Below are 16,254 nucleotides of genomic sequence, written 5' to 3'. Positions count from 1 at the left end.
TATAGGGTTAGGGTTAGAGGGTTAGAGTTGGGGGTTAGGGTTATAGGGTTAGGGTTAGAGGGTTAGAGTTAGGGGTTAGGGTTATAGGGTTAGGGTTAGAGGGTTAGGGTTAGAGTTAGGGGTTAGGGTTAGGGTTAGAGGGTTACGGCTAGAGCTGAAATGAATAATTGATTAGTCGATCAACAGAAAATGAATCGCCAACTATTTATTTTAAGATATTTTTTTGAGCACAAATTCTAACCATTCTCTGTTTCCAGCTTATCAAATGTGAAGACTTGATGTTTTTCTTTATATGATAGTAAACTGAATCTGAATATTTTTTGACAGTTTTTTCTGAACAGTTTTTGACTGTTGCTTGAATAAAAGAAACAGTTTGAATACATCACCTTTGGCTGCTGAAAATTATAACAGGAGTTTTCACTATTTGTCCGTCCGTTTTTGATGTTTAGCTTCTCCTGACTTCAGTGCAGATTTGCTGTTTGGTTTGTGCCAAGTTTCTGTGTGTAGGAGGATGATCATACAAAAAAATTTGGCCTTTGGTTTGCAGTCTTCTGCGCTCTGCCATTCAGGGCAGGGCAGGTAGAGCACACTCTGTTTGTCTGAGCTTGTTTTCTGGAAACGACTGCCTACAATTTTCATGTATATGGGGATGAAGGCCTGAAGAACTCCACCATGTAGTCTTTGCAGCCAAAATAAATGAATCAATGAGCTAAAAGAGGCTTAAACGGACTGAAATCTGCATATAGTTGCAGAGTTGTGTAACTTCTCAGTGGGTTTGGAACCATTAGCAAAACCTTACAAGTGTTGATTTAATGTTAAACCTCAATTACAAGTAGTAGTGAACACAACACTGACATATCATCAGCTTTAAAGTTGATTTGCTGAACTTGTTAGCAAACAGTTGCTTATTTCCACATCCAGCAGTTACGGAGCAACATTATCATTCATGTGGAGTCGTGTTTCTGTCCACCTGGTGAATGTAAGTCCAATATTCACTCTCTTTTAGCTCTGTTTTTGGTCTCTACCAACTCCTGAGGGAAATATCTGGCTCTATAGCTGCTAAATGCTCCACTATGTTCACCAGCTAGTCTACAGCTAACTGTGTCTGTTTGCTGTTTGAGCAGGTAGTGTACAGCGGCTTTTTAGAGCTCTTTCTCTGAAAATGACGCTATGATAGAAGAAAACAAAATAAAAACCTTTTAAACTACTGTAGTATCTCTGTCCTCTTGGAAAATTACTTTTTTTTAAAAGATTTTTTTGGGGCATTTTTACTTTTATTTGACAGCAGGTTTGAAGCACTTGAAGGAACAATCATAGTAAACGTTAAAAGGTCATTTTAAGGGCTTATGTGAAAAGTGAGAAATTGCTGTTCATTCCTCGTCCATGTTGCTATAATATCAACTGCAAATCGTCATATCTGCAGCCTACATCGGCGAGCTGGCTCGTCACATCATGAATTATTGTTGTTTCATTATTTCATTTCTAAAAGATAATTGTTTTTCTCTTGAATATCTTGTAAGAAGCATTTCTGTGTGCTGAGTGTCCAGTCGCTCTGCTGTCATTAAGGTTTCAAATTTCCTCTCTTGGAAACCATTATTGAGTCTCCTGTATATTAAAACCTCTCTCTGGTGTTACATCTGCTGCCAGACTGGAAGCCTGAGACGTCGGCCTCAGTTCGGATGCTTTTTAATTATATCGTTATGAAAGCTCTACGTGCAAACGCCGCAACTCCAGGAGATTAATTTACGCAGAATTGGACTAACATAATTATTGTTAATGGTTGATTGTGCAGAGTAATATCCATTGTTTCTCACTCTGTTGGTTTAAATGCCATTACAGCGTGTCATTTAAAAGGAAGGTGAGTGGTGTGTGTGTGTGTGTGTGTGTGTGTGTGTGTGTGTGTGTGTGTGTGTGTGTGTGTGTGTGTGTTCATAATGTAGAGACTGAAAGAGAGTGGAGATGAGAGAGGCTGGAGAGAGGAAAAAAAAATGGCGACCAATTGCAGAAACACACACGTGCAAAAACACACACAAACCGCAGATCGTCTGCATGCGCTCACACACACACACACACACACACACACACACACACACACACACAATGCCTCCTCTTTCAGCAGCCTGACAATAAAGACAGGGATGATTTCTGTCTGGGAGGGAAAAAAAAAAACTGTCAGTGTGGCTTCTCACTGAGGGATTTAATAGGAGGGGAGGAGGAGGAGGAAGAGGAAGATAAAGGGAGGAGAGGAGGGGACATGAGGACAAGACATGAGAGGAAAAAGAGGGGGGGGGGGGTAGAAAGGAGGGAGGAAGAAAAGGATGATAGGGTAAAAATGTGAAAAGGAAAAAAGGATGGGTAAAAAGGAAGGAAAGGAAACTAGAAGAGGAAAGAAGGACAAAGAAGGAAGAAGATGGAGAGAAAAGGGGAGGAGGAAAGAAACAGCAGAGGGGGAAAGGCAGGAGAGGAAGAGAGGAGACAAACAAACAAAAGAGGAGGAGGCAAAGAAAGAGGAAGGAGAGAGGGAAATAGGAACAGAAGATGGGAGGAAAGGGAAATAAAAGGGAGGAGAAGATAAAGAAATAAGAGGAAAAGGGGGGAGGAGGTAGAGGAGCGGGTGGAAGAATTGGTGAGAGGAAAAAATGTGAAAAGGAAGAAGGAAGGAAAGGAAATCGAGGAAGAGCAGGAAGAGGAAAGAAGGACAACAAAGAAAAAGGAGGAGAGAAAAAGGGGGGATGTGAGGCAGAATCAGAAGTGAGAAAATAGGAGGAGGTGGAAAGAAACAGCAGAGGGGGAAAAGGAAAGAGATGAGAGGAGTGAAGAAAGGACAGAAGGAGAGAAAAAAGGGAGGAGGGAGAAAAAATGGAGAATAGACAGAAATAAGAGAAGACAGAAGGAACAGAGGATAGGAGGAAATGAAAAAGAGAAGAGAAGAGGAAGGAAACAAGGACAAAGAAAGAGGAGGAGGGAGGAAAGAGGATGATGCAAAGGAGGGAGAGGAAAGAAAAGGGAGGAAGAGAAAAGTAGGAAGGGAAACAAAAAAGGAAATTAATGAGCGGGGGTGAAGAGAGGACAAGAAGGAAAAAAAACAAGCGGAGGAAGAAGAAACAGGAAAAGGGAGGAAGAGGAGGATGAGGAAATGAAAAGGGAAAGGGAAGAGGGAAGAAGAGGAGGACAACAAGAAATGAAAAAGGATAAAAGAGATGGAGGGATGGATAAAAGGAAGGAAATAAAGACAGGAAAAAGCAAAAAGGAAAGGGGTGAAATGAAAGAAGATGAAGAGGAAAGGATGATGAAGCAGATAAATCCACTTCAGGCAACGTTTTTCTCTCCAAACATGATAAAAAAATCCAGTTTTACATCTATAAACACTCCTGCATCCATTATCAGAGCTGGATGAGGGGGCGGATAAATGAAAAAGATGGATGGATGGATAAATGAAAAGATGGATGGATAATTGGATCGTTGGATTGCTAAAAATTCTTTATTAGCATTTTTGAACACATACATACACCACGGGGTGCCTCTGTAGTCTGTGGCGCATAAAAATGTGATTGAAGATTTAAAAAAAAACACAAAAAAAACCCATAAGAACCAAAGATAAAAAAATGTCTCTTTGTTTAATTATAGATTTTAGAGGCTGAATTAATGGAAAACTCAGCTGGCTCCCCTGACATCCACCCTCCACCCTCCACCCTCCCTCTCCTGATTAATTTGGGTAAATACAGCTCAGTATGCGAGTTAGGACAGCTGTTTGTGATTCAAATGCAACACAAAGCTCCAGCCTGTGAGGAGGAGGAGGAGGAGGAGGAGGAGGAGGAGGAGGAGGAGGAAAACATTCACGGATAATCTGCTTCAGGTTGAACTGCAGCAGCAGCTTTTTTTTATTTCTCTCTCTCTCTCTGTCCATCCCTTCATCCTCTCACCGCTAGAGCGTCCAGTCGGAGTCAGTCGGTGTTGACAGGCGGAAACGTGATCATACAGTGTGTGCTGTTTAATGGTTTTAATTGTTTGTGTTATGATCATAATTTCCAAAATGACCACCAGCACACTTATTAGAGGGCCTGAATTTAGAGATTGAGACCAGAATGACTCACTGAAAAAACATGGCTGACATGGTTGGAGCGTCTAGCCGCTGTCGTTGGCACTTTAAGGTATTTCAGCCTCAAGACGTGGTAGCTGCTGCCCATCGTTCTCGTCAGCATTATTCTAAAAATGTTTGATATTTACGACAATAAAGATTGTTGACCTCGTTTGTGTCACTGCAAGAAATAATAACGACACCATAAGAGAGATGCAGCCATACTAGCGACTCTGTACTTGATCTAAATGCTTAACTGAACATGCTAACGTCAGCATGCTAACATGCTCATAACAAATAAAATAACCAGTTTACAGTCATCTTGAGAGAGAGAGAGAGAGAGAGAGAGAGAGAGAGAGTCAGCTGATTTCTTAACTCTCATGTAAACGAGAAACCTAGTTTCCGTAATCGGGTAGTTTACAGAAACCGGGTAGATTTCTCCCAGAAGACAGAGATTTCTCTGCCAGGTTTAAGCTAATCAGCTTTTTATGAGTTTGCATGTGAATGAAGATTACAGACATCACTTTAATTTTCATCTTTAATTTTCTAAAATTATAAGTGTAATAAAAACAAAAACAGGATTTTTAAGCCTCTTTCCACTTTTATTCGAATACAAATACAAATAATTTTGCTGCCTCAACAAATACAGATACAAATACAAATACTGGGATCTCTGCACATCCCTACTGTCTGTCTTCCTGCTGCCGTTCTGTCACTCTGTTACAGATGCTAACATGCTATTGTTGTGTTCACCATCTGACTTTAACATGTTAGCATGCAAACGTTTGGTAATTAGCAAAGTATTGGAAAAATGGGCGATGCTAGATGAAACGTCAGGGGATCATCAGTTATTACAAGTCATCTGAAAGGGAAAAAGATGATTTCAGTCAAACTTTCATGGCCGTCCATCCAGTAGTTGAATCAAAGACAGACCAACATTTTTTTGAGCTTTGCTGCTTGTAGGGCTAAAAAAAAATATCTCACTTTCTGTGAGAGTATTATTTTATTATAGACTTACATCATGTTTGCAGGGCTGATGCTTCAAAAAAATACGTTTGTACGCCATGTTGTCCAACCTCATGCAGAAATCAAAAGTCTTACTCGAAGGTGGGATGAAAAGCCGGATGTCATAAAGAAGACATTCATAGTGTCTCTGTTGTTCATACTAAAAGTTACAGAAATAGTTGTGTAACAAATGAAAAAAAGAATTAGAGAGACACGTTCAAACACTCTGTCCAGCAGTTCTCTGGCAGCTTTACTCCGCCTCTTTATGATGGTTGCAGTTACGTTTTTAACCTTCTTTTTTACGATCACGAGAGATCCACTAGCTTCTCTCTAAAAGATGGGGGTCAAACTTCATGATCCTCACAGTCTTTTAAGCATCTTCTTATTTCCCAGGACGTGTTTTCTTTGCTGAGTTGCAGCAGATTAATACATCACGGTAGTCTCATGTTGGTTTGTTGCCACCAGCAGTAAATCTACACACGATTACCACAACGATGATACCCATGTGGTTTACCTAATTAAGATTGCTGAAGGCTTATATGAGCTTTTGGTTGCTTTACAGGTCTGTGAATTTAAACCCCCCCAATATTTACAAAGAGTTCCCATCATGGCCAGTATGGACGGCGGGAATGATTGTGATGAACTACAACTCTCTCAGCGTCCATACTGTCTGACAGAAGTATTGTATTAAGATAGAAAAAATACAAACATATCCTTTAATCCCATTATCTGGAGATAACACGTTTTGTCGTGATGGATAAATATCTTGTTTCCACAAGAAAACAAAAGGTGATTTAGTTATTTCATAGTAACTTTTGTTTCCACAAGATAAGGTGATAATTACAGTATCTTGTTATTTTGAAAAAAAACAACAACCATTTAATTTCTTGAGCTGTTTATCTCGTTATCACAAGAAAACGACTTTGATATCCTGAGATAAAGAGACAATTAACTCGTAATCTTGACATAACGTGAAAACAATTATTCCATATCTGTGTTGATCTTGTAAAGTCTATTTTTTTATTTTGTTAGTGGGCATTGTGCTTCTCTGTGTGAGTTTTGCAAGGAGAAATAGAATAAAACATCCTTTTTTTTCTTTTCGTGGTATTACACAGAGATTTGGTCCGTCTGGTGATTCTGTAGCTGACTGTGAGGAAGGATGTCGGTGGATTTTATCTGAAAGAAAGTCAGGAAGACAGCTTCTGTGTTTGTGTGAAGCTTCGGGGGTTATGCATATTTTAGTGTTATTTGGGTCTTTGTGTATTTTGTGTTCCTGCGTGGTTTAGTTAAAGCAGTACTACTTGAGGGCCCCCCCCCCCCTTCCCCACCACATATATATATATATATTTCTTTACATCTCGGTCTTTGTTGCCCAACCAAAGATACTGACGGCTTCACAAAACCTTGTCTTGCAGACTCAGGGGGAAAAAAAACAACAACAGAAATCAATCACAGAAGCTCGAGGTGATGCAATTTCAATCAGCATCAGTACAAGGGAGGAGAAGAAGAAGACTGAACACTAAATGAAAGACATTGACACTGCAGACGTGAGCGGTAACTTGTGAATTCAGATTAAGTCCTCATTCCTAAACAAGAGAAATTTGAGCATGAAAATTTGTTCTTGATCTCAGTACAGAGCCCCCGAACTCCAAGAAAAGAAAGAATGTCTTGCACGCAAAAAATATATATAATTTTTTGCGACTTTGGGGTAACCTTTAGGAACAGTATGTGGGTCCACTTACTAACTCATCTGAGCTTTCAACTGCATCTTACAGTGTTGATATATTTGCTTTTCAATATGCGTTGACATGTGTAAAATGCATAGATTGTATAAAAATATGGACGTAGTTACCGTGACGTCACCCGTTGGTTTCTGAAGAGCGGTTTTGAAGCTCAAAGCGAGCCGCTCCGGTCGTCGCCATCTTGGCAGTGTGTGATGCTGCCTAACTCCCAGCCAATCAAAAATGGGCAGAGAGGCGGGCCAAATGGCTGAAACAAGCCACCTAGCGGCTGGCGGACGTGTCACTCAAAGCAGCCATGTCCTTCATTATGCAGAACTTTACGGCTTAATAAAATTTAAACAAGTGAGTTATAAAAAAATTCACCTCCCGTACAGTTGTCATGAAAGAGGAAATTAGCTACAGAGACCAAAACTGGATTGACTCGCTTTTGGAGCCTCAAGTGGCCATTCAAGGAAGTGCAGTTTTTGGCACTTCCGCATTGGCTTCATTTTACAGCCCCGGAGGTTGCCGCTTGGTAAAATGGCTGCGAACACAGTTAAAGCTACGAGTCTGTGAGATGCAATTCAGCACATGACCAGTGGTCAGTATGCTTTATTTTACCTAATGTCTTAGAGTGGACAGGAAGGATTGAAACATCTTTTTACCGTAAGTGTTGCAATATAGGGGCATTTGCGGGGAAACAGTAATCTTCTACATATGCATTTCCATATGCTGCTGTCCGATACGCCATCTACTGTGGCAACCAGGGAATGACCTTAACACACACATAGATACAAATGGCTCTAACACTACCGATATGTTTTCCCAGTTACATTTTGTTGGGAAATGTAACTGCTGCCTGGAGGATGTTCACAGAAATTAAAAATACAGTTAGATAATTATAACAAAACATAAATAGATAGATAAATAACTGTAACAGACAAGGTTAAAACAATTTATGATATTAAGAATTAGGGGGAATCAAAGGCCAAAGGTGTTACCACATTCTTCTACATGCATGGACCATCTAAAGCACAAGACTTTGATAACAGAGACGGGGGTTTGCAACTGTCCTGGTCCACAGTTCAGTAATAAAATCATACTGAAGCACTACAGAGCGTCTGGCTGCATGAGAGCTGAGAGCGCTGTCAGCCGAGGTGAAGTGATGATTATGCTGGACGGCAGTAAAGGTAACGGTGCCAGAGTCTTTGTTTAGCTGACTTCACAGTGAAGCTGAGAGCAGACATGAGACAACTTTATCATCACCCTTCTTTATTTCCACTGGTTTTATCAAGTTTATAGCATTGCCGTGCTATTTTTGTGTTGCTCTGCATGCACACACACACACACACACTGAAAAAAAATAAAGCAGATTATTTTACTGACAAGATGGGTTTTAATTGGGGGTTTCTGACATTTAGCGGGCAGCTTTAGTCCCTCATGAGTAGAGCTTATGGGCCACACAAAAATAACAAGCACTCTTTATCCAAACATGATCCTAACAACGTTTGCTTGCACGCTTGTCACAATTTATGAGGTTTATATTTGCACTGTAGTGTCTATAAATCATTTCCTTAAATTGTCTGCAATGCATTACCCCATTATTGTATTACATCATTTATATAATAATCTTATGTAAACATGATACTTTGCCAGATCATGCAAAACAGATTTTTAGGGAGCTGTGAAGACAGGATAATTATTGTACTATTTAATATAAAAATGGAACAGCGTGTACATTCATTCTCTACATTCAGCCAAAGAAAACCCAAACATGTAATCCTTTTAAAGCAACGTATTACACAGATTACTGCTTTGGCAGCCTTGCTCAGAGGCAAGGTCAGACTGTCCTCCCACATCCTCAGTTTTTTTTGGAGGGAGAGACGACACAAGCTTGTTTCTTTAATGCTAAAGCTGCCTGCACTTTAGTGATGTTTTGCTGTGATTTTCCTCTGTTTTTTTTTAATTAAGAAACAGTGTGAGAAAGGATGATTTGTTTGAAGCGTTTCACACGCGAGGGAGCAGGCTTGTGTTTTTTTTTATTGTTATTGTTACTGTGTGACTGTGCGTCCTAGCTGACTATAGCTGCTGTGTGAATTGCGACTGAGAGTTGTTGTTCTGGGTGTCTGAGGGAGGAAAACGGCAGAACAGAAATCACCGGGGATCGTGATTCTTCTTTTATAGTTAATTTGCTTTGTGATTTGGTAGAAGAAGTCCTGGGTGGTCTTTGTCAGCAGCTGTGTGGGAGTTAAGAGGCGGTTTCAGGAAGCACAGAGGATCATCTGTGTTTTGTTTTATTGCTATTTTGTATTATAAATTTGCATTGTTTATCAGGGTTTTAACATTGATACAGCGCAGTACACAGCTGAAACAAAGCTTCTCATAATACCTGGAGTACAGATCCTGTCGGCATGGGAGAGCCTGGAATAGAAACTCTTTGAGCTTTTGAGTTAGGAAAGAGGAGTTTGGGAAGTAGCAAGCATTGGCATATTTTTACTGGAAGAAATTACACCAAATAACCTTATAAATAATAATAAGTAATTTGTCCCCTTAAATTATCTTTATCAAGTTTCCACATCAATCTCATCCCCCTCTTGAAAGTATGAGACACTTTTCAGAGATTAGTGAGTCACAAAGCCTAGAGGGTGTCAGGAGAAATCCTTGTTAAAATTGTGCACAGATATTATTTATTCATGCACTTGAATTACGTCATTTAAGCACACAAATTAGTACTGTAGCAGGAGAAACTGAGGTTTCAGGTTGTTGTGTTTAATGCAGTCAGTTAGGAGGAGTAACTCTTGTGTTAACAGCAGGTTAGCAGTTGTGTTTCAAGGTGTCACAAATGTTTAATTCATTCCTTCATGTTAAATCATCAGGCCATCATATTCATTACATCTGTCCTCCTTCCCTTGAATCTTTTTTTATACAGATGTGATGCTACATTGGAAGTTGTTTACAATACAGTAATATTAGTCCGCTTCAGCTGCTGCAGTATCAGGTGCACACGTACCACTGTGCAGCTTAATGCAGTGTAAAATAAACAGTGAAAGCTGTCAGGACAAAAACAATCTTAATGTCTAGTTTCTATTCTGGTCTTTACTTTGAATTTTCTGTTTTTACAAGGTGCTATAATAGTTACTAGTACAACTAATACATTATTTGGCCTACTGCCGCTACTGTTGGTTCATATTGTTAGAAAGAAAGGGTCCAGAGTGCTCGGAAGTTCAAACAAGTGTGATGAAGGTGCTATTTGGTAGAGAACACAAAAGTTCAGAAAAGAAGGCACACTCCTGGCAAAAAAGTTTAAAAGCCTTTATTCAGAGAGTTATTTCATTTAATTTCAACACAGGACATCAGGGCCAATATGCATGAGGAACCTCAGTGCTTAACTGTATTTGATCAGTTTGCCTCTTCAGGAAGTGTTATGTAGGCTGATGATTTGGCTAAATACCTGAGTAACTGTACTGAGGAGGTGGAACACAGCGAAGCTATGTAGCTATTTTTATAGCTATAACAAGGAACAAGTCATACAACAGTAGTATTTGTGTACTATGACACAAGTTTATACAGGATATAAAGATACCAAAAGAGACAAACAACCGTATATTAATTAATAAGTAGAAGTAAACCAACAATTAGAAATTGAAAAAGGTTTTTATATTAAAAAAAAGGTCTTATAAAACCTCTGGACATTGTAAACTGTAAAGTCCATGAAACTAAAGCCCCTTCATGAGTCTGCTTTCTCACTTCTTGGAGATTGTAAGATTTTTCTGCCAGAGAAGGAGCTCATCTACATGTTGCGGAGTGAGGCAGCTCCTTTGTGCAGTAACAGTATCGCCAACGGTTGAGAAAACTCTCTCAGAGGGGATGCTGGATCGCGGAGATACAAAGATACTGGTTCGATCGGCTCCCCTGCATGCACCCTCCACCGGTTCAGTGGATTTTCAGAGAGTGGAACAGGTTTTACTTCTGTGGGACTGTGGGAGGACAGTCTGACCTTGCCTCTGTATCTGTTCACTTCTTCCTGTGCCTTGTCAGTCAGAGTTTTCTATGATACTGTAGATTTTTGACATGTAAACTGGCCCAATGCAGCCATCAATGCTGAAGACTCCTTTGACCTCTTTGGTGAAGTAGCAGGGGCATCATCCAGTTCAACAGGACCAAGGGAGTTGTCTTCCTGCTGTACAGGAACAGTATCAGCTCCATCACCACCAGATTCTTACTGTTGAAAGAAATATAATATTCAGGAATTAACCTAATGGGAAAATCAATTGGGAACTCACTGGGGAATTCAATTATTTAATATTGCTGCTAACACTAAGAAAAAGACTGTTTAGAATTTATATTCAAATACTGTAGTGTACAGGAACAGCCAGGAATCAGTTATTTCTATACTTCTATTACTTACATTAGATGCCTCAACTTGCTCCAGACCAGCGGCTTCAGTCATCAGTTTGAAGAATATCGTCACAGGCGTCATTGGACGAGAAAGGCAGGGACTTGAAGCAAGGATGTAATGCTTTCTTTACATACAGCTTTTCCTTCAGGACACATATCTTAAAGAGATTTCACATATTTCAATCACTGTTACACAGACAGACAGACTGACACACACAGACGTTAAGTAAGCATGAGTTCAACTTGTTGTATACAGCTGTCTTAAGGTCTTTAATCACTGTGGAGTCGTGGGGGACGCTGCTCATCTCCTCCAGCAGCTGTGCGTGCAGAGGTGCAATGACAGATAGAGTCGGGGTCTTCTCTTCAGACATTACCAGTGTGGTTGCTTCAGTGTCTCAAGAGCTTTCACCACATCTTCTGCGACCATTATGTCAACCTCTGTCAGACTGCTGAGATCACTTTCGTTACATTCCTGCACACTTGAGGTGACAGCAGAGCTGCCAAGATTGCTGGTTGCTGCTTCAGGAAGTGTTCCAGCATCTCCAGCGCGCCGTTCCACCGGGTCACCGCGTCAATCACCAGCTTATATGCAGGCAGCTCCAGTATCCTTTGCTTCTCTTTGAGCTTGTGTCTTGCTGCTCAAAAATACATCACCTAACTGAAGCTGAGGAGGCTCTACTTTCCATTTAACTGAGACTTTGAAGTTCAAATCATGTGAATTGAGTCCACAGTGCTGGAGTCCACTTGTAACCTTGGCAGTAACCTCTGCAATTTAAGAAGCTTTAGAAGAAAAATAGCAGAGGGATTTTAAAGAAAAGCACAGAGCACCCCTGAGTCTTTTGTTTTTCTCTCCTAGGAAGCAAAAAAAATAATAATTTCTTGTCAGATTTGAGAGCGACCTGTAAGAGTAACTGATTGATCTTCATAATAGCACAACAGAGGCACAACTCCTTTATCTTAGAAACCACAGAAACGCCACAGAAGAGCTCTGTGTTGGATTTGACAAAGTGCTTTTGTTTTCTCAAGTATTTACAGACTTGGCATGGCGAGGAAGTTGTTAGAGCCGGGAAATCACTCAAGAATATCGTGCAGTGAGATATCTGTCAAGCCCGTAATCTTTATTGAGTCATAACGGCGAGAAAAATCCTTCATTGCTGATTGCTGCTGCTCTCTCAGCAGAATTATTTCCCAGAGCTGTTGTAATTGGGACCATAATAAGTAGCGAAGATAAGAGTGGGGCTCTTATAAGCACCAATGGCTTAGTATTTCATTACCAGTAACCATGGTGATGACAGTGGTTAAGATCACTCACAGGCCTTGAAAACTTAAAACCAGTGTTCTTGCTTTTATGAAACAGTGCTGGACACAAGAAGCAGAGTAGAAATCTAACACTTATATAAGTGTCTGACTGTGGCTATACTATATGTGTACAAGTGTTCAGCTCTTAGGGGGGTGTTTTACAGTATAAATACTCGACATTATTACATTATTTTTTGATGCACCTTGCCTATGATTATGAGAAATATACACATATTATTTACAAAGCCAAAATATAATATTCATTGTGTTTTCCTGTGTTGCTCAGTGTACAGCGAGGCAGTGGCTTCTGGATGATATTTAAGTGGCAGCCAAGACAGAGCTTACTAATACAGCTAATGACACTGCAAATTTTTTTGTCACCTACAGCAACATATCTGCTCAGTAAATCACTTATCTTGTGTTCTCCTTTGAGAAAAAAATTAGAAACCAAAAGGGAGAAATTTATATTTTATATTTTTTGATTTCATGATGGCACCCCGTAGTTTTGCATTAATTCAACAGAATACTGTTAGTTATCCGTCTACATAGCTGGAGTCCTTATTTCCATACAGCAAATCAAATCTCTGCATTAAGTGATGTGGCGTTCTATCATTAGCAGAGCAGACGGTCACACTGAGCCTGATTGCATCCTGCTACAAAACACAAGAGCCACAGACTCTGAACAACAACCCACTAAAGCTTTCCAGCTAAAGCCACCTTCTTATCTAACTTGCAAACATGAACACACGTCTTGTCCTGCAGCTTAACTTGTTGAACGAGCCACCAAACAAACATTCACCTGGAAAAGTGCACCGCTAACATCAGTTAGCAGGCTAGATAGCTAATTAGCTGCTCAGCTGCAGCTCATTAAACATAATGTAAACATACCTGCAAATGTCACTTCAGACCCTTTAGATGCTGGTTTGGTTGTTGCTCTTCAAAATCTCTGTTAGCAACACACGTCTGTCCATGACATGTAGCTACAGTAAGTAAAGTTTATTTAATATAGCAGCTTTCACAGAGCAAAGTCATAAAGTGCTTCACAAGAGTAAAATTGTTAAAAATACAGCAGTTTGTTTACTTTGTTTCTGTTTGTTCAGTGTAACATCAACATATGAATATTAACAATACATTGGCCCGTTGTGTTGCTTCATGAAGATGTGCTGCCTTCAATTGGCTGAAGAGGAAATGGGAGCATAATGCACACAGCTGGCTACAGGAGCTGGTTTAAATAAAAAATGCACAATGCCTCCTGCAATCAGACCACGTTCACTCCACTAACGAACTGTACCAGAGACTGTTTGTAACCAGATCGAGACCACCTCTTCAACAAGGTCTCGGTCCGGTTGTTTTGGTGCGATTGCTGTGTTCACACCTGCCCAAACGAACCGCACCAAGGAAACGAACCAGAGTTCAATTCAACCAAACTAAACAAGGCAGGTGTGAAAGCACCCAAAACTGAATCAGTTACTGTGTGTAATATTAAAAGATTCGCTCATAGCGATGAACACAAAGAGAATTGACTCTGCTAAGCTCCACCCCTCTGAGTTACTGTTACTACGTCCATCAGGTGTTCAGCTCTATCACTGCTCGTATGCAGTTCACAGTGATCACAGTGGCAGATTTACCCTTTAACTTTGTTGTAATTAACAAAAAATGTATCCTTGATGTCAGACAGAAGTAGACAAAAGCAGTTTTTCATTTCTAGCTGTGACTGTCGATTTTGTCGACAACTGTAACTGACTCTGTGAGTTGGTTGAAAACTTCAAATGAGAGCCCTGTAAAAGAGTCTTAAATATGCAATGGAAGGCTACATACAAAATAAAAGAGTTAAAAGACTGCTCAAAAAGACCCAGTTTGACCGACATCCCAATAAAAGTGTTTATAGCTGTTGTGAACGGCTGTGTGGAAAAGCTGATTAAATATCGGAATAACAGCGCACGCTTTCATAGTGTTGCACTCGTTTATTCACATGAAAAGTGACAGAAATAGTTGTGTAAAGAATTAAAAAAAGAGAGCTTTTTTTCTCTCTGTTCCTCTGCTAAGCTGGCCAATCACTGCGTGAAGAGGGTGTGAATAAGTTTCAGAAAGTTGTCAGGGCCTCCCTACAGTTTCAACATCAGAAGGGTGTAAATGGAAAGGGTATCAGAGGATGTTTAAACCATTCAACAAGCACTTCGGATGAAACATATCAACACCTTCGCTGTCCTCGGTTCCCTCACGGATTTGATGTCATTTTACTCATCACCTCCAGCAAGAAAGATGTTGTTCAAGGCGTGAACTTCTTACAGCTTCTCAAAAGACTTAAATTTCACAGAAATCATGTCAAACACAGAAAGTAGTCCCCTGGACGTCACTTTAGCTGATGATTTCTGTTACATTTAAATTGTTTCGACAGCTGTAGGACGCCTGTGCTCTTGCTGGAGTCTGAATTTCCCAAACAGACGTGGTAAGGTTGACAAACGGTCTGCTGGGTTGCCAGACTTTCTCTTTAGTACCTCGTTTTTGCCAAGTCGCCGTGTGCAAACATGGCAGCTAATTATAATGTGTAGCTTCTACATGTACTGTATGTGTTGGCTGGAAACTTCTACTTCCAGAAACTGGTGAATGAGGGTGAAATATTTGCCTCTTAAGGACGTCATGATAAAGAGATGTAGATGAATCGAAATAGGTAAAAAGATTTTTTAAAGTCCGGATATAGTTGGGAGGTGATTAGCTGCTTCAATAGTAGGAAGTTGGTAACCGCAGACTGAGAATAGAATAATGAATGGTATGACATTTGGAGAAAATGTCTCCTCTTCTAAAACGTCCTTCCGATTCTTGCCTCTATTATGCAGGAACATTCAAATAATCAGGTGTCAGCCGGCTTCACATCAGTAATATTAAAATGACATTAATAATTTTTTCTTACTTGTATTTTTGACCGTCTCTCTCTTGAAGCCTCTTTCACTCTTTTCTGCAGAAATATTCAATGCAGCCATGGAGCCTTATTTCATTAAGTTTAATGAAACTGAAATTGAAATGATGACAAAAATGAAGTGGAACTGAAGCGAACTAAAGTAAAATTACATATTACGATGCATGACAGTGTCTTTCTCTGACCTCTAATGAATCGTCTCCTCTTCCCTCCAGGTGGACCCCATGTTCACAGTGCCGGCGCCCCCCGCTCCAGGCCACCCCGGGGCCCCCGGATCCTCCCTGCCCTCGGCCCCCTCCTTCTCCCCTCCGACCCTGCCCACCTCTAACCCCAAGCAGCTGGCGGTGAGGACGAGGTCTATCGGCACCAACACCCAGGATGGAGGCGTGTCAGGGGTGCTGGACGGCGACTCGGCTTGTCTGGGGCCCTGCCAGCCCGGGACCAGCGTCAACCTGGAGGGCATCGTCTGGCACGAGACTGAGGAAGGTAAGGAGTTAAAAAAAAATCAAAAACGCAAAATGCTTATGGGATTTATGTCCCTCTCATTAGTGTGTACGTTCTGTAATTCCACCTAAAAATACTTATTCTTTTAGTCTAAATGTTCTATTTTAAAATTTTATTTTTTATTTGGATCAAATTAAGTCGGCAGTTGAAGACAAATATTAAATATAGTTTGTGTGACTTTATATTGTAACACAGGGGTTCCCAACGTTACCTTATTGATGGGCAAAAAGCTGCAAGATTTATTTACATTTTTTTTAAAGTACATTTTTAAATACGTTTTGCCCAAAATAAAACTAGCAAGGAGACATTTCTCATTTGAAAATATAACGATA

At 40.3% G+C, this 16,254-nt stretch overlaps 1 protein-coding gene across 1 annotated transcript in view; it reads left to right on the top strand.

Annotated features, from left to right (window-relative positions):
- Positions 1–16,254, top strand: part of znf608 (zinc finger protein 608) — a 65,758-nt gene that overhangs the window by 15,583 nt on the left and 33,921 nt on the right. Inside the window, exon 4 of the mRNA XM_042420434.1 lies at positions 15,634–15,904. Within this exon, the coding sequence (XP_042276368.1) occupies positions 15,634–15,904 (271 nt within the window). The remainder of the gene's footprint in view (positions 1–15,633; positions 15,905–16,254) is intronic.

Source organism: Thunnus maccoyii, chromosome 9, assembly GCF_910596095.1.
Source record: "Thunnus maccoyii chromosome 9, fThuMac1.1, whole genome shotgun sequence".
Lineage (NCBI taxonomy): Eukaryota > Metazoa > Chordata > Actinopteri > Scombriformes > Scombridae > Thunnus > Thunnus maccoyii.
Note: the sequence above shows the minus strand (reverse complement) of the source record. Positions and strands in the feature narration are given on the sequence as shown.